The sequence below is a fragment of the Phyllobates terribilis genome, unplaced genomic scaffold (assembly GCF_046119375.1).
Source record: "Phyllobates terribilis strain yellow unplaced genomic scaffold, ASM4611937v1 Scaffold_4__5_contigs__length_816908805, whole genome shotgun sequence".
NCBI lineage: Eukaryota > Metazoa > Chordata > Amphibia > Anura > Dendrobatidae > Phyllobates > Phyllobates terribilis.
The window spans coordinates 88,081,046-88,107,811 of NW_027362764.1; the positions used below are offsets into that span (position 1 = coordinate 88,081,046).

The 26,766-nt window shown below is 40.3% G+C and overlaps 1 protein-coding gene across 11 annotated transcripts in view; it reads left to right on the forward strand.

Moving 5' to 3' along the window:
* SVIL (supervillin) overlaps nucleotides 1-26,766 on the forward strand; it is a 221,523-nt gene that overhangs the window by 100,465 nt on the left and 94,292 nt on the right. For 9 of the 11 annotated variants that reach the window (XM_073677606.1, XM_073677605.1, XM_073677607.1 and 6 more), the window contains 5 exons: nucleotides 4,660-4,723; nucleotides 9,001-9,077; nucleotides 11,020-11,077; nucleotides 11,165-11,295; nucleotides 11,607-12,228. In XM_073677606.1, coding sequence (XP_073533707.1) covers nucleotides 11,070-11,077; nucleotides 11,165-11,295; nucleotides 11,607-12,228 — 761 coding nt within the window. In that variant the 5' untranslated portion in view covers nucleotides 4,660-4,723; nucleotides 9,001-9,077; nucleotides 11,020-11,069. The remainder of the gene's footprint in view (nucleotides 1-4,659; nucleotides 4,724-9,000; nucleotides 9,078-11,019; nucleotides 11,078-11,164; nucleotides 11,296-11,606; nucleotides 12,229-26,766) is intronic. The other 2 variants (XM_073677601.1, XM_073677602.1) reach the window with 1 other exon arrangement.

The window sequence follows — 26,766 nt, forward strand, 5'->3', positions numbered from 1 at the left end:
ACCATTAAGCATAAAAAAAAAAAAATAATACATGGGACACACAAACCATTTAAATAGGTGATTTTTGGATGACACACTGCAGATGATGCCTAAAAGGACTGGGAGTGATGTGACGGTTTTACTTGCATCATCAGGACACCCTGACCCTTCTGACCTGTCCAAAAATACTAAAATTGGAATGTTTCCATGGCCTTCAACAGGGCGGAAAATGGAGCAGTGGAGCGAACGCCAGGCAAAGTATCCATGTTTTCACCTAGATAGGAGGGTAAATCTGAAGTGTCTCCTGTGACTCAAAATATAGTTTGCCTGTCACACACAGGAAACACTTTAGAGCACTTTAGCTTTGTTAAACATTTTCTCCATTGACAATACGGCCAGTAGAGGATTATTTTTTTTCAAAGCTTTGTAGTCACCTGCTGCTTGGTAATGCATTGATATATATTACGAAACTATTTTATTTCGGATGCCCGCAAGCCTAAGACTATGTGCACACGTCATGGGTTTTTTCAGCGTTTTTTGATGCAGTTATTTATGCAAATTTTCAGCTACCTTTTGCAGTACCAGCAAAGTCTGATAAACCAGAATTCTCTGTTCACACACCATGTTTTGTTTTTTTGTTTTTCCAGGATTTTGTGCCTTGTATGGTTTTTGTAAAATAGAGCATGTCACTTCTTTCATTGTTTTTTTTCAGGGTTTTTTCACCCATAGGAAGTAGTGGTGGTGAGAAAAACTCATCCAAATCTATATTGGCGTTTTTTTCAGCATTTTTGTTGCCAAAATAGAATGGGGTTTTTTTTTTTTTGCAGAACTTTCTGTACATGCATAAAAAGAGACAGAAGGACCATGAAAAACGCATCAAAATAGCACCAAAACTGCAAGAAACATCCTGAACAAAATGCCTTTGCAGATTAGGTTTTGCTGATACACGCCAATAAAACCATGATGTGTGAACATAGCCTAAATTTGTAAATCTTGCATATTTTCTTTTTGACAACGTTGCCCATTCAAGTGAATAAGGGGCTATCGGGATTAAGGCCCCCATACACCTCAGACTAACATTTGCCGAACTTGCAAATATCAACGGATTCAACTGACAGTCTGTGTATGGGGACTGCGACTCTGACGAGTGATGTTGGAGGCATTAAAGAAGCACTTCCATCAAAGTTTTTATCCTCTTAATATATTGCAGTCATATTATATAGCACTGTGTACTTTACAATTGCTCATTTTGCCTTTCTACCCAGCTAATTCTTCTTTATGTAGAAACAGGAAATCTTTTCCCAGCTGCTCCCTTCCCCCCCCCTTGCCAGGGACTCTGCAGTGATGTAGAATTGTAATTCCCCTGATGATTCATGCAGGGAAAATTGACCTCCTGTTTCTACATAGAGCTTTAATCACACAGACCTAATGGAAAAAAGAAAAATTAACTGGGTAGAAAGGAAAATTAGCAATTTTAAGTAGACAGTGCCATATAATATGATGACGGCAATGTAGGAGGATAAAAATGTTGATGGGAGGAGGAGGAGGAGTGCTTCTTTTAAGTGCCTCTGCCCGATACTGCAGCTCAATGCTCTGGAGGAATACTTTATTGACCAGTTTCTGAGTAGTAGCAGCTTCCTATAGGAAGAGGTCAAAGGGAAGAATGAATGATCGCAGTGTAGACTAATTATACCCTGAAAACGTCAAACCAAAAGTCGTTCTGTATCGCTCTACCTTTGATGACCAACTGAGATTTTAGAAGACCAATTAAAATAATAAAAAAAAATCTTCTGTATATTTTGACTTTTTTTATTTTGTGTCCTATTATCATTGTGAACGTGATGGTAGATAAATATTTTTAGATTTGAATCTTATTGTCTTGTCTGTAAAGGTGTCATAATGATGAACTTGTCAGATGAACTTTTCAACACCTCCTGGCTTAATCCATGCCCAGACAAACCGGTCTGTTTGGGGGATACCAAAATGGCATCTTATTAAATTGGCAACAATGACTCCCGTATGACTCGGTATATTTCAGCAGTGTCCCTGATGGAGTTAATTTTTTTTTTTTTTTTTAAAAAAAAGCCAAATTTTCCACTTTTAACCTAAGTATCCAATTTGTGGATGGAGAAGGATCTGGGCATAGTTGTATACATGGAATAGTCTTTTTTTGCTTTTCGTGTTTTTTTTTTTTTCCCTTCCGGCTTTGAAGAACTAACTAAACTCTTAAGGGTTATGGTTGGAAAACACATGTATATTTGCAGCACAGAAGTTACAAATACTAATGTGAACCAAGGTCATCTAAATGTCGTCACACCAGAATTTGGTGATGTAACTGGCACCAAGCTTAAAACCAGTATTATGGGTCAGATAACTGGCACTTTGGCCAACACTACTACTGAAATGTTTTCTGTGGTTCTTTCATTTGTTCTTCTAAGTCAATGCTTTCCGTTCTCTTACAATGTGGTTCTTGACCTAGAAAAAGATTGAGGATCCAATAAATAAGATTTTTGGGGGTTATCTATGGTGGTGCTATTTTAATTGAGTCATTTGAACCGATCTAGGTTATTAGTAAATGAAGACCTAGCTTTTGACCATGGATGGTCAAATCTGCCACCTCCTGCTCTGTTCACACTAGTTTTCAGTTCTGCTCTTCGGGTTTTGAATGCAGAACTTCAAGAAACTGACCCAAAACAGAAAACCAAGAACCACCTCAGTAAAGCACTTCTACTTCAGTTTGGGACAGTTTGGTAACGGATCTGATTACCTAATTAATCCTTGTTTTCGGTTTCTAAAATGGAACATAAAAACAGGTTGTGAACCTTGGAGATTTGGGGAATTTTCTACTTGTTCTTGGATGATGATCAGTAATAATAATAATAATAAAAAAAAAAAAGTACCAGGAGTGAGACTGATTCGATGATTCACATATGGTGGGAGTGTGCCAAGATTAAACCATTTTGGGAAAAGTTATTTGCTAATTACCAACGAATTACAAGGAAGGTAAGTATGGGATCTCCTCATGTTGCCCTTCTATCTATTCTGCCCTCCTCAATAGGTTCTCAGAAGAGGGCCCTCCTCCGCTTCTGCCTAACAGCAGTGTGGATGGTGATTCCTCGTTTTTGGGAATTTCCCCATTCTTCCAGTGCTGTGGACTAGTATAAGGAGATGGTTAACTTATGTAGAATGGAAGAGCTTTCGGCGGAGTGTAATAAACGACTGATAAATTTAGGAGGATTTGGAGTGGGTGGATTCACCAGACTTTTATAGTTTGTTCTGATGGAGTAAGGTGTGGTAGAGGTTTTGAACTGGTCTTCACGAAGTTCTAAATATTATCTTGGGACTTTATAGATTCCCTGCCCTTTCTATTTCTTATCTTCTTTCTTCCTTTCTGATATTTCTTCTCGATTCTTTTCTACAATTATAGAAGCATTCGGCGGAAGTCTTCTTTATTAAATTCCGTTATTGCATCTGTGTATTTTTGATTAGTTGTTCTCCATTATGGAATTATTTTTCATGATGTCAAAAATCTGATTTAATGGCTGATGCTGCATATAAATGTTGACTGTCTTTCGTTTGTTTTTTTCTTTGTAATATTACTTATTCAAATGGTATATTGTATTTAACTAAAATTTCTGTTTCAATAAAAATAGATTGAACATAAAAAAAAAAAGTACCAGAGTAATGAGCCAGATTTATGAAGGTGTTTTCACCAGAATACAGGAAGAAAACGTCTTCAAATGTCAAAAGGAAGTTGTGCAAAAAAATAATTCACGACTTTTGATGTTTTTTTTTTTTTATCCAAGGCCAAAGTGGGTGGAATTGGGGCGTGATGTGTCTCGATAAAGCCCGCCAAGAAACTCAACAAAAGTTAAAACATAATTTAAGCCAGAATTTTTACCCCAGCCCCTGGCTGTAGTAAAATTTGACTAGGCACACACCAGAGATAAGTTGTGTGCATCCTACTCCTACACGCCCATCATTAAGACTGGAGTATGAATCGGGCCTAACGTCTTTTAGGGTGCGTTCTACATTTCTACAGAACGATGCAGTAGACTAATTAGTAGGGGATTTTTTTTTTTTTTTTTATATTGGAAGTAAGTTTATCCTGTATGATGTACGTCTATCTTGGTACTGGGGTAGGCTTCTGTTCTCTAACCCCTGCGGTCAAGTGTTCTGGCATCTCTTGGACTTTCTTGCCAACATTTTATTGAGATGACACAATTCTTGGTGACTGAGTAAAGTTACCATTTATAAAATCCAAAATCCACATCTCCAGTATCCTTATACCATCCAGACATATGATAGCTCTAGGTCTGCAAAAACTTTTACATTTGAATGCACTGATCCTCCAAAATGAGTTGAGTCTTTAAATATTAAAACATTTAAAGTGAATCTGTCACCCCCCCCCCCCTCCCCTGGGACTTTTCAGACCGCTAATAGGGGCATACAGGTGATAGAAATGTGAATCTATACATACCTGTATGGCCCATATTACCGGTCTGGTTGCTGTGGAAAAGCAGAAATAATGAAATAATTTAATAAAAAAGCGAAGCTTCACATCCCCCGGACTCCAAAAAATCCCCCTCCCCTGCAGCAACTGGTATGTGTTTTAATAGGAAGTTGGACTTCAGTGAGTTCTTATCTGATCTTCTTATTTTTCCTTCTCTTTTTCCCAAGGTTTCATTAGAGAAGGTCCGATCAGTCATCGAAAATCAAGACTTCAATTAAGGAAAACCTCAAGGTACAATAAAAGCTATACATCTATGACTGCATCAATCCATACAAAACTTCAACCAAAATTCTTACTCCTACAAAATCAATTCCCTAAAACTGAGATCATCCATTTTTATCTTCTAGATCAGGGTTCCCCAACTCTGGTCCTCAAGAGCCACCAGCAGATCATGTTTTCAGGATTTCCTTAGTATTGCACATGAGATGGAATATTGCCTGTCCAGGTGATTGAATTATCACCTGGTCAATACTAAGGAAACCTTGAAAACCTGGCCTGTTGGTGGCTCTTGAGGACCAGAGTTGGGGTACACACTTATAGGGATTCCATCTAACATTGCCGGGAATGACGGCTGCCTCTCTTGATTGGGGCCAGTAGATAGAAACCGAGCTGGGTAGGATCCATAAATGCAACATTTAATATGCTACTCAAATACCCATTGAGTTGCTTTTCGGAATCATTAAAAAAATAGTCAACATGGACAAGACTATAGCATCTCCTGGGGTTTTTTTTAACCACTTTCCAGGATTGTTTTTTTTTTTTTTTTTTTTTTTTTTAAAGGAAAGTTCAGATAATCTTGTTGAATGCAGAAAATAAATTAAACTGTCTAAAGAGGGAAAATAATTAATCTTTGTCGTACATGACAGTGGGGGGAGGCTCCTGCTGCAGCCAGTTATTGTTTTTTTTTACAGCCCCAGACAGAGCAGTGAAAAGGAGGAGGATGAGCTTTTGAGACTCCGAGCTTTCTTTATATATTCCTCAATTTTATTTCTATATGGAGACCATCTCCTCCCTTTCTTTAATTCTATGCTATTGGAATCATTTCTTGGATCATTTTAATTTTTTTAGTGCATTTTCTATGTTGTGGTGTTTTAAAAAAAAAAAGTGTACCTTGCATTATATCCGTAAAAGTGCAGTCGACTATTGCTGCTCTGTACAGTTCGATCTGTGGACGCCTCTCTATTCTTATGTACTCTGTGTATTACAGACTGACACAAGGTGAATAAACTTCATAAATGTTTTGGTAGTCTTTTTAGGTCCGTATTTGGTCCATATTTTACATTAGTATTTGTAACCCCAAACTAGGAGTGTGATAAATACAGAAGTGGTGACGTGTTTCTATTATACTTTTCCTCTGATTGTTCCACTCCTGGTTTTGGTTTATAAATACTGATGTAAAGTACTGAACGGTGTGAACGTGGCCTTACAGGGGGTATATCTAGGAAACTCTACTTATGGGTATTGTCTGTTTTATTACAATTGATTTGGCAAATAGATAAAAAAATATAAGGATAACTCCTTTTTTTAATGCAAATATTCAAAAAATCTCAAGTTTTTCTTTTTTTGTTTGCAATTTTTGAGCACACACCCTTTATTTGATGATTAAGCCAAATGAAAAGAAGTTCATGTGTGTGGTCACGGCATCCCGAGAGCAAGGAAAGTACAAGCCAAAACCATTTCCTTCTCTGAGCAAAAAAAGGACATTTTAGTTTTGGGTTTTATCCCCGTCCAACACACATTCCTCCACCCCACATCAGCCTGGAATCTCCTATCTGGGCACATATTGTGCCAGGCAGCTCGGAGATTTCCTTTTTCATTAGACAAGGGGGATCCTGGAGTTTTCTTCCCTTTTGAATTCCTTAAAGCCTGAGGCCACGTCACTTCTAATAATGAAGGCATTATGTCAAGCTGCAGTTATTCACCAGGCGCCCTCCATACTTTTCTTTATACATGGTAATCAGCCATGGTTTATTAGAATTGGCGATAAGTTCAGACAGGGCTTTCCAGGCATTTTGTTGCTCCCCAATTACATTTTGTATATGGTTTGATGACATTTTTTTGGATGCAGCGTGACCGGAGAATATATATTAAAGCTTTCCACCCCGCTAGTAATAAACACGGTCAGCAGTGATGTAATATTTCCACAGGATACGTGCCCGGTTTATTTTCATTTAACAGTTCCATTACTGCCGTGACCCCGTGCATGTCTCTGGTGGGTTTCAGTATCGGGAAGTTAATCTTGTGTCAAATACCTTTTCAAAATGAATTTCCTTGTTAAAAGATAAAAAATGAGCCTTTTTTTTTTTTTTTCATTATACATTTGTAATGGATGGAACCGGCACAGGCAGAAAAAAAAAATTAAATATGCAGTTTGTGATATTTAATGGAAGTCTTATGGTTATTTTTTTTTTTTTTATTAAAACCGCATATACCATGAAATGCAAGTCTCACCAATGTAACCGTTATACAGCAAGTATGTGAGAATTCAGTTACAGCAAATTGTATTCAATAAATATTAAAATATGAGACCAAAACAGACCAGAGGATAGTAGTGTTCTAGTTCATCAAAAAACTATCCTAGTGAATATGATTTTTTTTCATGAACTAGAACTCTACTATCCTCTTATTTGTCTGTTCTTGGTCTCATATTTTGAGATATATATATATATATATATATATATATATATATATATATATATATATATATATATATATATATATATATATATATATATATAGATAGATAGAATAAAAATTGCTTTTAATTGAATTCTCGCTGTATAATTGAAGTTATTTTTCCTTAAAACTTTAAAAAAAAGTTTTAATGTTTTGTTTAGACCCATGGACAGCTCAGTTATAAAGCTTTAAAAGGTATTCTCATCTTAAGTGATTGTATATCACGTGGCTTATGATTGGTGATGGTCTGACCTTTTAGGACACTGTCCACTTGATTCTATCTAGGACTATACATAATAGATGGATAATGTCCACCCAACCGATCATTCGGCCGGCAGCCATCTCTCCCGACTCCTCTGTACACAGGAGCACTCGTTCTGCTGAGCGCTGTGGTGCTGTCTGAGAGCCATTGTAAGACTACTCTAGCCACAACTTATCACGTGTCCAAAATCAGACATTCTGGATACTTATCTTCTCCAACATTCTTTCGATGGAGATTCGGGAGGCCACTATACACATAACTGGTTGACCAAGCCCTCCGATATTTTGGCCAACAATAGTCTGTTGTGTATGAAGTGTTAACTATGCTGTGATCGGGCAAACATTCTGTGCAGCGGAACTACATCATGGCCCTATTTAAGTGAATGGGACCTATCTATTCCACATACCGACACAGGTGTGTGACTAGACCGCCTCCGTGCAGGGAAATACAGTAAAGGGGCCACAGTGCTACTTATTTCCCCTAGATTCCTTGTTTTAATGAGTGTCCCAAAGGTCAAACCTATACCCATAAAGAGGTGGCATATTCCCATTTCCATTAATTGCAAGATGAGCAACTTGAACATATTCCAATTTTACACCATAAGGGTTTGTCATGTCTCCCGCATGAATGGTGCCCTAAAGCAGCCCAGAAAAGCCTCTTTACTGCGATATAGACCCAGTTGGGTGCCGTGAGAAGAGCAATATTCTCCCCTTGAAGCGATGCTTTTGGAGAGAATACCTCCTTTTGCGCCGATGTAACATGTCAGATTGTATATAGAAGTCTAAATAAGATGTTAGAGCTTGGGAATCGCTGTCCATGTAGAGGGCAGGAGCTACTTCAGTACCTTGTACAGTCCACATGATGCTGTTGGTGAAATGTGCCAGCTAATATATGCAGCTTCTGGGTGATAACGGGTGTGACCACCCCTATATCTATAAGTGACATCCCAATTCTTAACAAAGGACCTGTATAAATAAGCAACAAAATGGTGAACAGGAGCTTTACTATACAGAAATCTGGCGGTAGCTTGGTGCCAATGGCTGCCATTAAAGGGTTATTCTAGCCCCACTTACTTCCGTATTGGGAGGTGTACAAGGCCGGTGCCGTCACGTATACGGATACCTGCAGAGATGCGTGTGAGATCGGCGGGTATCTAGCCCCTGTCCTATTCAAATGGGACCGTTTCACAATACTAGATCGTGCACCCATTCCTGAAGGTATTCGAAGACGTGACCTCACCAGAGGCTGCTCTCCTTCTTGTACTGGAAGCGGTTTTGGAACACCCCTTTAATTTCACCTTGCCGCTTGCCAAAAAATATTTAATTACTAGGAACCTGTTCAGTAGAATGCAACTTGTGTCTGATTTTTTTTTAAGTTTTGGGGTTACCAGTAAAATGAAAGCATGGGATGTAATTTAGCATTGGGTAGACGTGCCACCACATTGATAGTTTGTGGTGGTCACCCAGAATTGGCAGCCATATTGTTTTTAATTATGCTTGTACACCTAAAATTGTAGAAACTTAGCAGTCCTTGATCCGAGATGACGTTCTGTTTTATTTCCCGGATTTAGCTTCCCAACAAACTTTGGAGACTTCAGAAACGGCTCAAAGGATATTGATGCTCACATCCTCGCGGTCCTTCCTAAAGGTAGGAACTTGTAACAGTCATAGGGATTTATGGCTGAATACGGACACTGTCCTCGAAAGAGATGGCAAAAGTGATCTTTATCCTCTTTGGCTTTTAGAAGTGAGGCAGCAGATTAATATTTCATCTGTCACACATCATGGAAACTCTGAGATATGGAAACCTGGAAGTCTGTTCTTATTCCAGTTCTGGACTCTTTATTATAAAGAAAGTCAATGTTATTGTTCGCAGGTGACCATCTGGCATCACGATCCGGGGATAACTTGTGAAACATTTCTTTGTTTTATTTTAAAGTTATAGTTCGACCCGGTTGTTCATTGGGCAGAGTTTTTAGAAAGGTGAAGTTGCAGGTTAGATCTTTGTCCTGTTTTATACTTGCATTAATTAAAAGGCCAGCCCTTTCTAAATATAATTTTGAAAAAAATTTCACAGACTTTCTCCTAAAAAAGCCTGACTTTTTTGCTAGTAGCTTACAGGTTTTATATGAGCCTGGCATACAGTGCGGGATGCTGCAACCCTCCATGGCCCTTCTCGCAATCAAGGTCTGAGATCTTGCTTCGGTTACAGCCTAGTAAGCAATACGGCAGCGCAGGGTTAATGTAAAGAGCAAAATCTCGGTTTCACTGTCAGGGGGTTTTGATGGCGTGTGTGAATGAAGAGGGAAAAATACCGGAAGAAAGAGAGAGGTTAAATATTTTAGTTAGGTGAGTGGTGACAGCCGGGGAAACAGACAGAAGGAGATGTGAGGGAATAAGGTCAAAATAAATAAAGGGTCCTGTATGGCCCTTCCCTCCCTACAGGGACTGCTGTAAGATGAAAGGTGTATATAATCATACTTGACTCTGCTCTGCTCCCTGTACTGTGCTCTCCTCACTCTGTTATTACCGTACATGTATCACACTGAGAATCCTGCTCTTAGCTATTTTGAGGGTGTGTTATTTATTTTTCCCCCTGTGTTGCTGCCTGCTTATGATTAGCCAGCGCCATGCAGGGGAATTAGTACTCACCCCCAGAGACAAATTGCTGATAAGACCAGTATGTTTTTGGAGTGAGAGAGGAAATCTACACAAATGATAACCATGTAGAATAGAAAAAAAATAAGGGGCTTTATTCAGTTCTGGAGCCACTATTCCATGATGTGGTCAGTTTAACATGCTCAAACTGGTAAAATATATTTGAGTTAATTTTTATGTATTTTATTTGACACACAAAGATGGCCTCTTCAAACATTAAAATTTTGGTGTAATTTTGAACAAATTATATTCGCGATCCTGTAACTGCCCTCGTCTGAAACAATCTCATTGAGATTAATGGAACGGTTGCAGAAAAATTTGCAGCATGTGAATTTACCCTTTTATGGTGTTTAATGAAAAAAAAAAAAAACATTGGTCACGCACCTCATGCACCTCCTCTCCTTTTACGCAGAGGACTTTGGGACTTCTGTTCTCAAGATTGTGAGGGTCCAAGTGGTTTAACCCCCAGCAATCATGTATTTATCACCTATTTAATGGGAAAACCCAAGTAATGATTGAGGGGACAGGAGTCATGGCTCTATTGTCTTTGTCAACACTAAAACTGGAGCTGCAAGGATTTTTACAATTGCATTTAATTCTCAAATTTTGCAATGGATTAGTTTGATTACTTCAAAATTTGATGGTCCTGTGGACGCTGACTCTGTTGGATATTGGCATTGTAGGCCAGAAGTTACTGAGCTTGGAGAAATAAAAAGTGGCCACCTATCTGACAACAGAGTTTTCTTGAAGATTTCAAAAGGATTTTTAAAAGAATGGTTATATATATATTGATATATTTTGGATCTTTATTCCTATATGGTCAGTGCATCGAGAGCTACTGAAATTTTATCTCAATTCTTACTTTGAGGTTAGAAGATGTAATATTTAGTGGACTCTGATGACTTTCCTGTGCTTTATCCTTTTTTCTTTAGTTTCAGAGTTAAGAAAACTATTTGAGCCCAACAGGAGGGTAATTGCAGAGATGAAGCGGTAGGTGCCATGCACTTGGACAAGATTTTGCAGTAGGCCTGGTAGAAAATAAGGGTTTTTATGAATGTGCTTTTTTTTTTTTTTCAGTAAAGAAAGAATTGCAAGACGTTTGGAAGGCATTGAAAATGAAGCACCACCAATAATGCTACAGAACAGACTACTAGAGGAAGACACCCCAAGATATATGCGAGCAACGGATGCATATAACCCTCATATAGGTAGGAGGTGAACTCAATGTGGAGCTTTCCAAGTTTTCTGTTACTGCATCCGTAATCTTTAGGGTGGCTTCATGTTGACACTTATCACTGGGCAAAATATTAAGTAAAGGCCATTTCGTCATATTTTGCATACACAAAGTATATAATCTCACCGACTCGTTGGGTAGCTCCTCAACATAATCCGAGTGACCAAGCTGAAGACTAACTAGTTCATGGTGGGTGCAAGAAGGAAACTGATCCATTTGAGCACTATAATCCAGTCCTGATCCTAATAAATCAATACTTTTTTTTTTTTTTTTCTCTTCTTCAAGGACACACAAACGATGATGCCACTTCAGAGTCTTCAGTAGAAACACATTCAAAGTTAAGATACCATCCCAAACCTGCAGATCTTCAGGCCGAGACTACAAATGTTCCCGAAAACATGGAGATACAAGAACCGGAATCTAAAGCAGACCGGATAGCTCGATACAAAGCCGAACGTAGGCGCCAACTGGCTGAAAAATATGGCCTACCTTTTGACTCTGAGGGAGAGTCAGATTATCAGTCCAGGTATACACGAAACAGGAAAGACAGTGAGACCTCTGAGAAAAGGTCAGGAATTTTTGAGGAGGACGATTCCAAGGACAATGTTTCCGACTACTTGTATCGACCAGAGAGCAGGAAGACTCGTCTCCCAGATGTGAAACATCATGACATTAATGAAAACGTGCCCGTCCGCGATGCCCTACAAAACCTGGAAAATAACCAGTTCTATGGAGTCTCACAGGTTGATGGTCCTACCCCTGTTTGTTCATATGGCCTTGGAAATATTTTAGGAGAAGCACCACAGTCGCCCAAGGTCCCTCGCCGGGCATCTCAAACCTCTCCAAAACGTCCCTCTTCTCCAGTTGCCTTCTCTACAGATCAGCAGCAGACGGATATCAGGCAAGGGTAAGCAAAAATCTAGTGTTCAGTGATCTTCCAAAACATATAAATGTATATTTTTGTTTGTTTTTGCAACACCATTTAGTAGGGACATGTGTTGGAGGTTTTTTTAATTTGTCAATTTGGCCCCAAACAAGCAACCTAGGGTCCTCCATCACAATATATTATCAGTATATCTCATAGAACAGTTGGCTTCCAATGACAGAATATGGCAAATTATATACTTTGATTGTTTTGTTCCTTGTGTAGAGGACAAGAAGTTGTTCTCTGATACAGATATCTGACCATGAACAGAAGACCCATTACATTGACTCTTAGATGCTCAGGGATAATTTACTATGATGGAAGTTGTAATAGACGTTAGAACATATCAATTGCTTTTTAATGATGGAAAAGAATATATTTGTAAAACTTTTTTTATATATATTTATAGAATTTCTGTACAGATGGTAGGTTCCTCGATATATTTCCATTCTTTTGGAAGCTTTGCTTTTGCATTCATGAGAGCATTTCCAGATCTAATATATCCCTGCTCTTTTATATGCCATAAACCTCTGACTTTGTTTATCTTGCAATTTAATTAATCCGCCACTGATAATGTGCTGTTTACTTTGCAGCCGAAAGGACGTTTGATCTAGAATGTGACGATACCTTCATAATGTGGGACAATACATAATTGTTAATGTTACGGGAAAGATTTTTTTAAGATGGTTTTGACTATTAGCTGTTTTTTGTTTTGTTTTTTTCTTCTAGGATTGTATCAATTTATTTATTTTCCCAAATAATAGAATAATAGAGCACAAACCTGTCAGAGCCACCAAATATGAATTTTCTCTTTTGAATCTGCTTAGTTTGTGAGAACTTTGAATTAAGAAACTCTTCAATTCTCTGCAGCCCTATATAAAAAAGCAGATAATTATGGATGCACACTGGAGGAGACTTATTAAAGGGGTTGTCCACCTTTTTTGAGACTTACTTTTTTTTTTTTTTTTTTTAAGCCAAAGAAAAAAAAAGTTTCATTAAAAAAATTGCACCTTTTGCCCTATATAGCTTCTGATACACTGTCTGTTTCTGTGAACTTGTGGTTCAGTGTTTTGTTTTGTTTTTTTTAATTTATTAACACACACACCACATCAAAATTGAATGTGCGGGTAGACAAAGACCCTGTAAAACCAAAACTCTGCAGACTTTGTAATTAGACATAATGGCAAAAAAATATTTTAGCCCCACATATATGCATTTAAGTAAAAAAAAAAAAAAAAAAAAAAATTGTCTCCAGAGGTGAATAACCACATTCAACACAGAAAGCTGCCAATCAGTGATGTGGGACACTTTTATTTAATTTTTTTTAAATCCATGCATACTGATAGCAAACATTGCAAAATTAACTGGTCATACACATAAGATTGCTCTTATCCATCTATTCCTGATCTTGCACGCTCAAGTAGGCTGAGCACACTTATATTTAATTGGGAAAAGGGAAATAAGCCGCTGCTAGAGGTGTCAGACAATGGCTTATTTTCTGTTGGGCAGGGAGGTGGCGCTTGGGCATCTTAAAATTTAACATGCCCAATCCTTATTTCCCCTGACATCTGCAGTTAATGGAATATCGGACGGCCCTCTATACACACATAATCAATCTGCAGCCAAGCCTGTTCTTTGCAGACTCGTTTTAAGATGTCAGACAACATTAATAAGGTGTACTGGGACCAGTGGCGTACCACCAATGGCGGCAGGCCACGCAACTGCTATGGGGCCCTTGAGCTGGGGGGGCCACGAAGCAGTGGGGGAACGAGGAGGATAAGTGAGTATTGTTTTTACCCTGTATACTCTAGTATAAGCCGAGTAAAGTCCCCCTCGGCTTACACTCAAGTATATACTCGAGTATATAGACATACCGTTGGTGGATAGTGTTGGGGGGGAGGGGGCTGGCGGAGGAGCGCGGCACACGCAGTAGCCACTGCTGCAGCTACCACGTGTGCTTGCTGCTAAAGGGAAATTAATAATCACCCTTCTCCACTCCCATGGTCGTGGAGGAGAATGAATATTCATGCTCTTTAGTAGTGGGCACAGAGGAGCGCTGAGCCGCAGCTTCTGCTGACAGTGCCCACTACTAAAGAGAAAGTATATTCACTCTTCTCCAAGCCCATAGTCCCGGCATGGAGAGGAGTGAATATGCCGGCAGCTCACATCAGAGTCTTAGAGTGTGCGCTGTTCAGACTATGACATGAGCTGCTGGCAGACAGGACACAGCGCTGGAGCAGAGGTGAGGAAGGAAGGGGAGTATGTGTTTATTTTTTTTATGTGTAGTGTGAGGAGGCCACGCATGGCAGGATTGGAGGGGATGAGGGGGCCACCCATGCCAGGATTGGAGAGGATGAGGGGGGCCATGCATGCCAGGACTGGGGGGGGGGGCCCATGCATGCCAGGACTGGGGGGGGGTGAGGGGGGGCCACGCATGCCAGGATGGGAGGGCATGAGGGGGGCCACTCATGCCTAAAATGGTGACGAGGAAGCAATGCGTACGAGGATGGGGAAATTTACCAGTAGCTGCTGCATTTCCCACCCTAGGCTTATACTCGGGTCAGCTTATTTAAAATATACGGTATTTTAAAATCAGTGAGCACGTGGTGCCCATAATACTGCAGGGCTCTGGGGTTCATTATATTATATGGGGGCTGCATTTTACCCTATAGAGTGTGTAATATACTGTGTGGAGGACTATGGGGAGTGCATTATATTTTATGGAGGTCCATGGGAAGTTCATTATACTATATGGAGGATTATGTGGGGGGGCGCCTTATACTATATGGAGGATTATCTGTGGCTTGTATTATACTATATGGAAAGCTATGACTGGCCATTATAATATTTTGGCTATGTGTGGGGCCATTATACTGTATGAAAGCAATTATACAGTGTGAAGGTTTGTGTGGGGCCATTATACTGTTTGGAGGGCTAGTGCAGGCCATTATACTGTATGTAGGCCCATTATACTGTGTGGGGGTCACAGTTGGGGGATCATACTATTTTAGGGTCAGCATATTTTGCGTTGGGAGTTTAAGTGGGGTACAATAGGGTCGTCATACTGTGCATGTGGAGGAATGCACCATGGGGGTATCATACTGTGTTTGGGGGGCACTTTTATTGGCATCATACTTTATGGGGGCAGTGGAAGAGGAATCTTGAACTTCAGCAGGAGGAAAATTGCTATGTAAATGCTGGAAAGTTGTGAAATCTGCTTTTCTGTGACAGACAAATATTTTTTTGTTGGGGGGAGGGGGCCCAATTAGAGCTTCTGCTATGGGGCCCCATGATTTTTTATGTACGCCCCTGTCTGGAACATTGATATTGATGACCTTTTTTGAGGATATGCTATCAATATGAAATCAGTGGGGGATGTCCAACCCATTTGTGACTGATCAGCAGTGAAATGCAGGAAACGAGGAACAACCCCTACAAAATTTATGTCTATTCAATAAATGTGGCACTTTCCCCAAACAATACTATAACTGTTATATGAATGATAAAATCTTACTTTTACATAAGGATATGCCATCAATATCAGATTAGCGAAGGCCCAACTCCCGGCACGACAATTGATCAGCTGAGGTAGGTGTAGTGACTGTTTTGACTCCGAGTGTTTTCCAGAAACAACCAGCAATTTACATTGCAGAGTGAAAATGCAAACCTGCCATTGTAGTGCCCAGTGTGTTGTAGTGCCCAGCTCATGCTTCCGGAGACGCGCACTCTTCATAAATTAGGAGGGCTGTCATCGCTACAGTAATGCCAAACATGTGGATGCTAAATGCACTTTAGGCACACTGGGCTTCAGGAGGGAGAGGGGCATTTGGATTTGGGAGCGCCGATGTAGCTGGATTTCTTTTGGTGGGAATCATGTCGCTTTTACAGACCCTTTATACGATCAGCAACGTGTAAGCTAGCACTGCAATGCATGAGACCTGTGATATTATACAGGCAAATCGCCTGTTAGACCATGACTATGGCTTGGTGTAACAGGCCACCGTACTTGGCACAACAGGAGGTCATTGTTTGTCCTCTGTATTCCATGATGACCATCAGCTCCCTGCAATTTCATCATGGGGGTGAGAGAGGGAGCCCCTTCCTTCTCACAACCTTCTAAATGCCACTATTGTTATGGATCACAACATCTGGAGGGAAATTAGCCGGGGGGGGGGGGGGGGGAGGGTTGCAGGCGCTGGTCATGGCTGTTACCGCAGGAGCTCGGCTGTCAGCTGAGCCGAGCTCCCGGAGGTGATCGTGCAGGGAAGTGCTCATATTTCAGCACTTCCTGGCGGTCACCGCAATCAGAGAATGGGACCGCTGAAATGGATCTCTGCATCTCTAGCCGTACCGCTTGGCTGTCGGTGGCCGCTTGGCTGTCGGTGGCCGCTTGGCTGTCAGTGATCCATTTATTTTTTATTTTTGGACATGTGAACTCTGTCTAATATCCGTAATTCACAATTGGGGGCAGGGAGGTGCGAACCCTGATAGCGCACAATCTTTCATTATAAGCATTGACGTGATGACATCAGAAGTGTTTATACAGATGTTATCTCCAGGCATTTATAGCTTTGGGTTCGGTTGCTCTTAATCCATAGTGCGGTGTAGGAGGTCGATGAAGATGAGGGTTATTTCACAGCTGTGTATGGAAGTGTTCACAAAGCTCCTGTAGTTTAGGATGTGGGATTTTCTTTTTAAGGCTCCTATATCCATCGATCGTATATAAATGTACATAGCCCTATGGGAGATAAGTTATTTGTGTCTTTACAATCCCTCGGTGTGTTATCTGCTTGGCCTTGAGACCTTTACACTCTGGACAATTCAGAGCCTGAATAAAGAAAATCTGTTTACCCCTCCTTTTTTTTCCCCCCTCTAAGTTTCCTAAGTTAATTGTTTAATTTGTGTATCTTGGGATCTCCGCTCTCCTATATATTACATGTGGCCAGGTCAGAATGACTGAGGAGTAAAACAAAATCCCACATGTTAATATTTAGCGAGTGGTTGTCAGATGGTATTTTAACGGAAAACAGATGTTCCTGAAATAAGAGAGATCCTCGCTGTTTTCCCTTTGCCGTTTTATTCCTCAGTCTCTTCTTGAGAATTTAGGATGGTGTCCATGAAGAGATGATTCCCTATAAAACTTAATTTACAGAAAATGCCAAGATGCGGCATAGACCAGACACCGGAGGATGCTCTAGTTCGAATTTAGCTAGTAGAAAAGGGTCACTGTCATTTTAGAAAACTTTTAACATGTCAGTGACATCAAATCATTGTGATCAATTTGGACAGTCCAGCAATAGAACACCCAGCCATTGATCGAAGAAATGGAATTGCGCGTTATTGTCTTGTCTTCTATGTCTGTACATAGTGAGGATGGTGGCCCACCGGAGGATCTTCCTGTTCTCCCGTGGACCAGTCCAAGCCTATCTAAAAACTTATGGATGGCTCTGCAGGAAAATCTGAGTGAAAGGCTCACAAAAGCTGAAGTCTGGACTTTACCCAACTCATAGAATTACCTTTTAGGGCTCTTTCAGACCTCCTGATATTTCTGTTACCGGAAAAAACAGTATCGGTGATGTCCGTGTGCCGCATCAGGAGCACACGGACCGGCGCCTGGGAATCAGCGCTACAGTTAGCGCTGTTCCCAAGCGCCTGGTGCTGAAGTCTGCCCTCATCGTTGTCCCCTACTAGTGCTTCGATCAGCACCAGCAGGGGATCATGATGAGAGCAGTAGTCTCCTCCTGCAGTGTCAAACTGTAAAAATAGTAAAATAAAAAAATTCTTATACACTCCCTGACAGAAGCTATGTCGCTTATCCATGTTATGTAAATAAAAGCTTATAACCTGACGCTAAATTCATCCTGGGCTTGTCGAACACATCTCCAGTCTCTTCAAATCTTTTTTTAAATTCTTTGTACTTGACGCTGAGACACATTAATGGTGCCAGCCTCCTCTGCAGTGGATCTGGTCTTCAGCCTCTTGATAATCAAGGCTTTGGTCGCAGGGTGGATGTTTGGCATGTTCTCAGAGCCCAAGCTGCAGTTCAAGTGAAGGTCTGGGGTGCTGGGTTTCTTTTTATACACAACCACTAATTAACCGATCATTTACTGAGCACTCGTGAGGATGTAAACTAAGATTGGGTGCATTATATGACCAAGCGACAAAACTTTTGTCTTGCCAAAATCTGACCATTCTGTGTTCATTAAATGATCAATATTTCAGCATTGATGCTAATTAAATTTCTTAACCTAAACCAAATTTGGGAGGGTTTCCGCTTTTAAAAGAGTAATTTATAAAACCAATGGATGAATTTAACGTCAGGTTATAAGCTTTTATTTACATAACATGGATAAGCGACAACTTCTGTCAGAGAGTGTACTCACCTGTCCTAAGTGTCCCCTGCTGTAATCCATGCGACCGCTCATGCCGACGAGCCGGTGAGAATGACTCCTGCAGCGATTGTGCTCCGGAGCTGCGGTCAGCGAGTGGTGTACTGTCACACTACAATGAAGTGTATTGTATGGAGGATGTCCATCATGCCCAGAGAGCCTGGCAGTTTCCAGTGGTTAGAGGACCTGACAGGTCTCGATTAGGATAACTACCATTCAGTTCCTCTTCTGTTAGCCTGAACTCAAAAGCACTTAACAGCTTTTTTCACTCACTTTTGTATTTTATTCCCCATTAATTTAAAGGTGTATTCCCATTTCCAAGCTCATCTCCCAGTATGTAGTAGGTGTAATATTATTATTTATCATCATCCAATTAAACATGTAGTATAGTTCTTTTGATTTGCTATGTCGCTCACCCCATGTGCAAGGCATTGCAGTAGCGTGGGTATCCATGGTTACAACCATTCATATAGTGACAGACTGCTCTAAGTTCTTGTAACCATGGATATCTAAGCTACTGCAATGCCCTGCACATGGGGTAAGCAACATAGCGAATCAGAAGGACTATACTAAATTTCTAATTGAAGTTATTTGCCTATATTATTAATATTACACCTACTACATATTGGCATAGGATCTTGGAGATGGGAATACTCCTTTAAGTTAGAACTTGTAATGCATAATTTCACCTGTGGTAGCGCTTTTATTGCCGTTGGGCCGCCAGTGAGCAGCTGTATTCTTTAGGAGTCCAAGCAGCAGAAAGTTCTTCAAACCAACCTACTGTATAGGTGGGGTTCACGTTTAAAAGTCAAAGCGGGCAACGCCTTGAAAGTTCAAGATCTTTAATTTTTTTTTTTGTGGTCTAAATTGTTAACTTTTCAGGTCGGGTGTTTTTATAGCATAAAATCTATGGAAACTAAGATGTATGTTTGCTTATGACTCTAGCGTGGGAAGAGCTTTTTTTTTATCTTGCATACTTCATTTAGGAGAAATCTGAGACTTCCAATGTTTATTGGACACTAAACTACCTCTCCAAACCTTGGAAAAGCTCAAAGCATTATAAATCCTAACAGTACGCTGCCTCTTCCAAGCCAACCACCACTGTGTGATCCGGGTCTCCTCGTACAAACAGGTCGTGTTACATTGCATAGTTTGTGTAATAGCGAACAGTCCAGAGACCACAATACAATTACCTAATATGCAGCTGCTCTTGGCTGCTCCATAGTCCCTTCATTTCATAACAGGTAGAGCAGAGTCCATAATATGCTCTTATCTGGCAGCATAAAATTGGCTTTTATAATTCATGGTCATTCATTTAATAATGAACTAGATCTTTCCTGCTAGCCATAAGGTTGTTTTTTCTTTTTTCTAAATGCACTGGGTTGTTATTGTAGTAAGATCAACCCTCCTAAGCTGTCTACATGGGTATGTAGGTCATAGGAAGCTGAATAAAATGATACCTTGATATCTGCGATCTGATGTCTTATTCCAGAGAAATCGTCATTTTCTTAATATGTAAATGAGCTGTTAAGATCTATGGGCCGGACATAGATCTCCCAGAGAATCTGCCTCCAGACTAAAGCTTATTGTAAATGAAAGGGGTTAGACCTGTAGATCATGTCTCAAATTGGTAACGCCTCCTTTCATTTAAAATAAGCTCTGGAGGCCGATTCTCAGGGAGATCTATGTCCGGCCCATAGATCATAACAGCTCATTTACATATTAAGAAAAACATGGATTTCTAGGGAATAAGACATTAAATCGCAGGTAATAATGTATCATTTTATTCAACTTACTATGACCCACAAGCCAATATAGATGGCCTATAAGAGTCGATCCTACCGACAGATGCCCTTTTAAGGTATAGACACATGAGGTAGTCGCAATATGGGTAAAAACACATGGTCATGCAAGACAATCTATTAAGAGAATGCCTGGCGGTTTGCATGACCATGTCATTTTTGGCTACTTTGTGTGTCCCTAAGTCACTAGAATCCTAGTTCCAGACCTGGACTCTTCTCCCTTTTTTTAGCCCTTTTCAAAAGCTCGTTACTCGAGATTTGCGCGCATGCGCGTTACTCGAGATTTGCACGCATGCGCGTTACTCGAGATTTGCGCGCATGCGCGTTACTCGAGATTTGCGCGCATGCGCGTTACTCGAGATTTGCGCACATGCGCGTTACTTGAGATTTGCACGCATGCGCGTTACTCGAGATTTGCGCGCATGCGCGTTACTCGAGATTTGCGCGCATGCGCGTTACTCGAGATTTGCGCATGATTTGCGACTGACCGCTTTAATACATGTGAGGAATACCTGTTTCTTAGGCATTCCTCACATGTATTAAAGCTGTCAAACAGTCGCAATTCATGCACACAGCGCAACATAACACCCGAGCACGGCTGAAGATACTCGGGGAAACACCTGAGCATGCTTGCCGAAAGGGTTAACAGAACATGCTCGCTCATCACTACTAGTTTCTAAAACTCTGGTACTTGGAGCGGAAAGTGCCTGCTGTCTTTGCTTTAGCTTCTCTGCCTGGAGAACGTCCTGCTACGGTCATGTTTAGTCCACTGCTTGGCACTCAGCAAGGAAAAATAATTATTCATAAAGGATTCTGCAGGACTCTAAATGTTTTTTTTTAACTTTTTTTTTTGACCCAAAAAATGTTTTTACTGGGGAAATTAATCAGAAAATCACAAATGACCAGAATAATCATGCCATAGACCTTCACAAACAACTGTGGCAAGCTACTTCACATTTGTTTGTTGGACCAGAGGAGTGTAGGATGTCTGCAAGCACGCCTACATTTTGGGGTGTTGCCCCCTGTTGTCTAACAAGTTTTGTGCTTTTTTATTATGGTTCCTAGAATTGGGCCGCCTGGTCGACATCTGAGGTCTCCAGTCAATGAACAGGGAGCAGGACCATTTGTCATAGAGTGTAATTTTGTGGTTCCTCTCTAGTCTTAATCAAAGAGGTGATCTAAGACCAGGACCCCCTTCCCTCCCCCCCCATCTTTCAACCTTATTCCCTTATTTCGAAAGCAAGGTGGACAAGCCCTTTAAAAATTATATTTTTCCTTTTAGCCGTGCCGGTGTTCAGCTATTTTAGAATTGAGCAGATCCTGACTAGATGGTTCTTCATTCAAAAAGGTGATGGGCAATTGGGCAATTCGGAAGCGTTTTGTTCCAGAATCGCCCCTTTATCACATACCCTCTGGGCTGAGAAATCGAATATAAAAAAATCACATATGAAAATTTTATATATATTTATTTTTTTATTTATCATGTACTAAAGACATCTAATCTTTGGGGTTTAGACTACAATAGATCCAACCTTATGCTTGAGTTCGGAATATCAAGGCTTAGTTTTTCCAATTTGCTCGGTCTTTGTTTTTGTCTGTGTCTGTACATTTGTTCCCTGTGATAAATGGGAAGGATTCTTCCTTTCCAAAACTCTTCAGTACCAAAACGGAAAATGGGGAAAGTTATCTGTTCCACACAGCTCTCAGCCGAGATCTCTTGCCAACAAATGCTGTATTTTCCATTTTACAACACCTGCTCCACTGCTTTTTAGGACTTGAAAGCTAGCCGTGTGCTATATAATTGCTGTGCAATGTACAGAATTCGAGAGTCTTTTAAGGTGATCTCTTTTATTCAGAAGAGCTGGAAAGCAGAAACCAAAGTGGTTCCTTCAGAGAGATTCCGATGGGGACACAGCGTCTCTCATCAGCTGGCCCTCCAGGTACCAGAGCTTGTGGTTTTGTGGCTAATTCTTACATATTTTAATTCGGTTGTTCCTTTCTCAAATTTTAACCAAATCCAAATGTAACCACATTCATCCCTTAACCACAGAACTGGAATGGCCCCGTGGCATCACACATGCACCTGTTTTGTTTTCTCTGCCACAAATGTATTGCACAACTAATTGGCTACCAAGTAAACTAAAAAGAAAAAGCATAGCCTAATTTATTAGTTTACATAATTGGCTAATAAAATTGTAACCCTTTCATTCAGTTACATTAATGAAGAATGTTGTGGAGATTTAAAGAGATCCAATCAGCACGTTTTTCCCACTTAACGGCTATGTGCACACAGTTTTTGGAGCAGAAACTCCCAAGTTTTTGAGGGTTTCCTTTCAGTTTCTGCTCCAAGAAGACACCATGTGCCCATACCCACCCAATGACATTAACAGGTCGTAGACTTGCATGGATTGTCCACATCTGAAAATATTCTTAAAAATGACTCTCCTTATTCCCATCTTTGCTCTTCAAAGGCTGCCCCGGTCTCTCTAATTCCTATTTTGGCCGGACGAGTAGCTAATCACCAATTCTAAGTCTACGAGCGCCTGGAAGTCTACTGCCCAGTGCGATCATTGGTTTAGTAAGGAGAAATTTGCTGAGTTTTTTTTAAAGCTGATTTGTACATTTTTCTTTATATTCTTGTATATTTTTTTAAAGATTTGCCTTTATTACTTTAGTGTGGTGACCTCAGTCTACATATATCATTTCAGCTTGTTAAGCAGTAGAAAGCAATATCCAGCAGGCCCATCTTGACATTTACCCTACACCACCTACAAGTGGAAGTTTCGTACAAGGGAAAGCAGGGTCATGTGAGATCTCAAGGTTACACAACAGGATTAATTCATGAGTTTTGGATGGGTCTAGGCCAACCGCAGCTTCCCCATCGGGAAATGAGATGAATTTCAGTGAGGGCAATGAAAGAAGCCGGCCATACACATTAGATGGTTGTCGGACAAACTTTGCATCGGCCGATCGTTCGTTCGCCAGCCATCTCTGCCAACTCTCCTACACACAAAATGCTCCCCTGCTCTATCAGAAAGCCACATACTGACATGTCGGCCGGCAGCTCATCTCCGGGAGAACAATGCAATCAGCAGTCTGAAATTGGACATGCCTGATCGACCTCTCTCGCCCCACCATCAGTCGGCCAGCATCCCCATACACATTAGACCTTCTACTGAACCCGTCAATTCAACTGACTTTAGTCTGTGTATGGGGGCTCTCCCATCAAAATTTATATCCCATTTATATACTATGTACTTACAATTGCTCATTTTGCCTTTCTACCCTGCTAATTCTTCTATTTTCCATTAGGTCTATGAATCCTTCTAAGCTCTATGTAGAAACAGGAGGTCAGTTTTCCGTGTATGAGTTATAAGTCACTGTAAAAGTCCCTGGTAGTGGGAATAGGGGAGCAGCTGGGTCAGGAGTTGAATAAGGGGAATGATAAATGCAGGGACAAGAGACTTCCTGTTTCTACATAGAGCAGAGAAAAGAGAAGAATTAAATGGGTAGAAAGGCAAAATGAGCAATTGTAAGTACACAGTGCTATATAATAAGATTACTGCAATATATTAAGAAAATAACATTTTTGATGGGAGTGCTTCTTTAGCTGTTAAGAAGGTTAACAAATGTGACATTTGCCAGCTGTATAGCTTATCCAAGGCATGAAATTGAGGAATTTAAGAAAAGCCCAGGACAAACTTATTTTGTGTTTGACTTTTCAATTTTTCGGTGTTCAAACTTTACTTAAATAATTCAGGGTTCAAATGACACTTTTGGTCTTTAAGTCATGGGGCTTGAGTAGCCGACAAGAGAACATTGTTTTGGCCTCTCTCAAACAGGTAGACATTTTTTTTTATACGCCGCAAAAAAACGTGAAATAACGTGTAGGACTACAGTATTCCATACAATGGAGTCCAGTGACAAGTGTTGTGTGGTAAACTGCTCCAACTCTAAATCTCCTACTGCTATTGTGGCCCCTGCCGGTTCTTCAGTGATGATCTCTCATAGATCAATCATTCGACAGCTACAAACAATCACTGGCCTCAGCTGTGATGTTTGCATGTATAGCATGTGATCCTCGAGGCCAATGATTGACTGCAGCAATCACATGAATAGTGTGGGACCATTGACGCGATGGAGGATTTAAGTTTATTAATAGTTGTTTTTTTAGTTAATACTGTTTGATGCACTTAAACCATTTTCTTAAAATTCCGAACGATCAGTTTTTTTTTCCCATTCCAAAAAGTGTTGAAATTAGATTTTACTTTAAAGTCTACTATAAAATATTGAAAAATCTGCATATATGCAGTAGTGCGGGAATAAGGAATGGTGTTTCTTGCTCTACAACACCAGGAAAAACATGAGGTGTACCCCTGAAAATAAAACGACTTCTGTTAAGAGCTGCAGAAATGTGGAGTCGCCAATAATATATTTAACGGATTTAAACTGGCGGAACAATTTTTGAGAGGTGATGAACTGCAATTTTTTTGCTGGAAAAAAAAATTTGCGTAAAAATGTGACTTTTTTTTTTTGTTATACATCAGAAAAATTGGTTACAGGGAAAATAAAAGCTGCTTGTGAATATGCTTGAAATGCATGACATGTTATCAATTATTGAAGAAAAACATCGTGCAGAAGGACCCTAATATTAGTTACAAGTATTTCCTGACCATACCTGGCTAGAAGGACAATTTAGGAGCTGCAGGTTTGCAACCCAAAGATTTCCGGTCACACCTGTGAGGCAAAATTGTTTTTTTCTTCTTTTGGTTTGTAGACCTTAAAGGGACTGTCAGCACAGGATGACTGATCAACTAAATCCCGCTGCTCGATGCATCATGGCGGGGCAAATCATTTAAACATACCTCCCCACTTGCTTGTTTTCCATCTATCCCCACCTTCCCCCTTTTATTTAATTGTCAGCTCTGGTTTCATAGAGCCAGAAAAGGGCAGAGATAGATGGAAAACAAGCAGGTGGGAAGGTGTATTTACATAATTGGCCCCGCCGAGCACCTGTACTTGATTTTTACAGTCATGCTGTGCTGACAGTCCCTTTTAAAGGATTGTTCCACTACAATGATATTGATCGCCTATCTCCATGATAAATCATCAATATTCAATTGGCGGGAGATGGACACCCAGCAACCTCCACTGTTCATCTGTTCTCTACCATTGGTGGTCGGATGTAAGCCCTTGCGGCCACTATACAGTTGACAGAGCTGTGCCGTTCATCTCCACAGCTGCTTACAGCCGGTTGGTGTAGAGGACAACTGAAAATGGTCACCTCCACTGATCTGCTATTGATGTTCTAGCTCAAAGATGGGTCAGAAATCCGTGTAGTAGAACAACCATTTTAATGCCTTTTCTCTCCAAGGTTACCCCTTTTTCATATGCTTTATTATGGCACTTAAGAAATGGCGGAGGGAACAAGATAAGTGCAATAGGGTGGTATGCAGATAAGTTTGGTTGTATAAGACACAACACTGAAAATGCCTAAAACAAGATCCCAGCTGCTGCAGCCCCACAGGTTGGTTGATCCAATGTAGTATTATGGCTAACAGCTCTCCTGCGCTGCTGGTATTCATCCAATCAAGGAGTCAAATCAAACGTTGGTAGTAAGAGTGCAGTTAATTCTTTTCGAAGTAATCCAACTTGTTAAGGAGAACCACAGAGATTTTGACAATCTTCTGTTCTCCTGAAGAAGTTGGATTACTTCAAAAACCCGTTGAGAATAACCCGCACTGTTACTACTCGCGTTAGATGTGACTCCTTGATTGGATGTACACCAGCAGTTCAGGAGACCATTACTTTCCAATAATCCATATTACGAACCTGAACGTTTACAAACCAGAAGAATAAGCTGCCAAGGAACCGCTGATCCTGCTGTTCCTCCATACAGTAATAAATTTCCTGTTGCTAGGATTGCGTAGAGTGGCTGCAACTTCCCAACTGTTCATCAGCTGATTAACATCTACCACCCCCCCCCCCCCCAGCCTAAAAAAAAAAAATTGCTTTATGGGTGAAATGTATTATTTTTATAGTATGTAAAAATTAGCATTTTTTTGTTTATCTGAGGTTTCTCACCAATTTTTTGTAAGCCTATACACTTCTATAGTAAATGTTTTGCTACTAATGCGGCTTGTCATAACTATACTTTGTCAAAAAATCAGACCGAAGGGACAAGCGGGAATTTATTGTTGATCTTTGGGTTGCTAATAGAGAAAGTAGGTAAATACGGGGCGAGGTAGGAGGTGTATTTCCTAAATTTTTTGTTTTTCTTCACCCTTTTACCCAAAGGGACCTTTTTGTGAATGACTCGTCTATCCAAC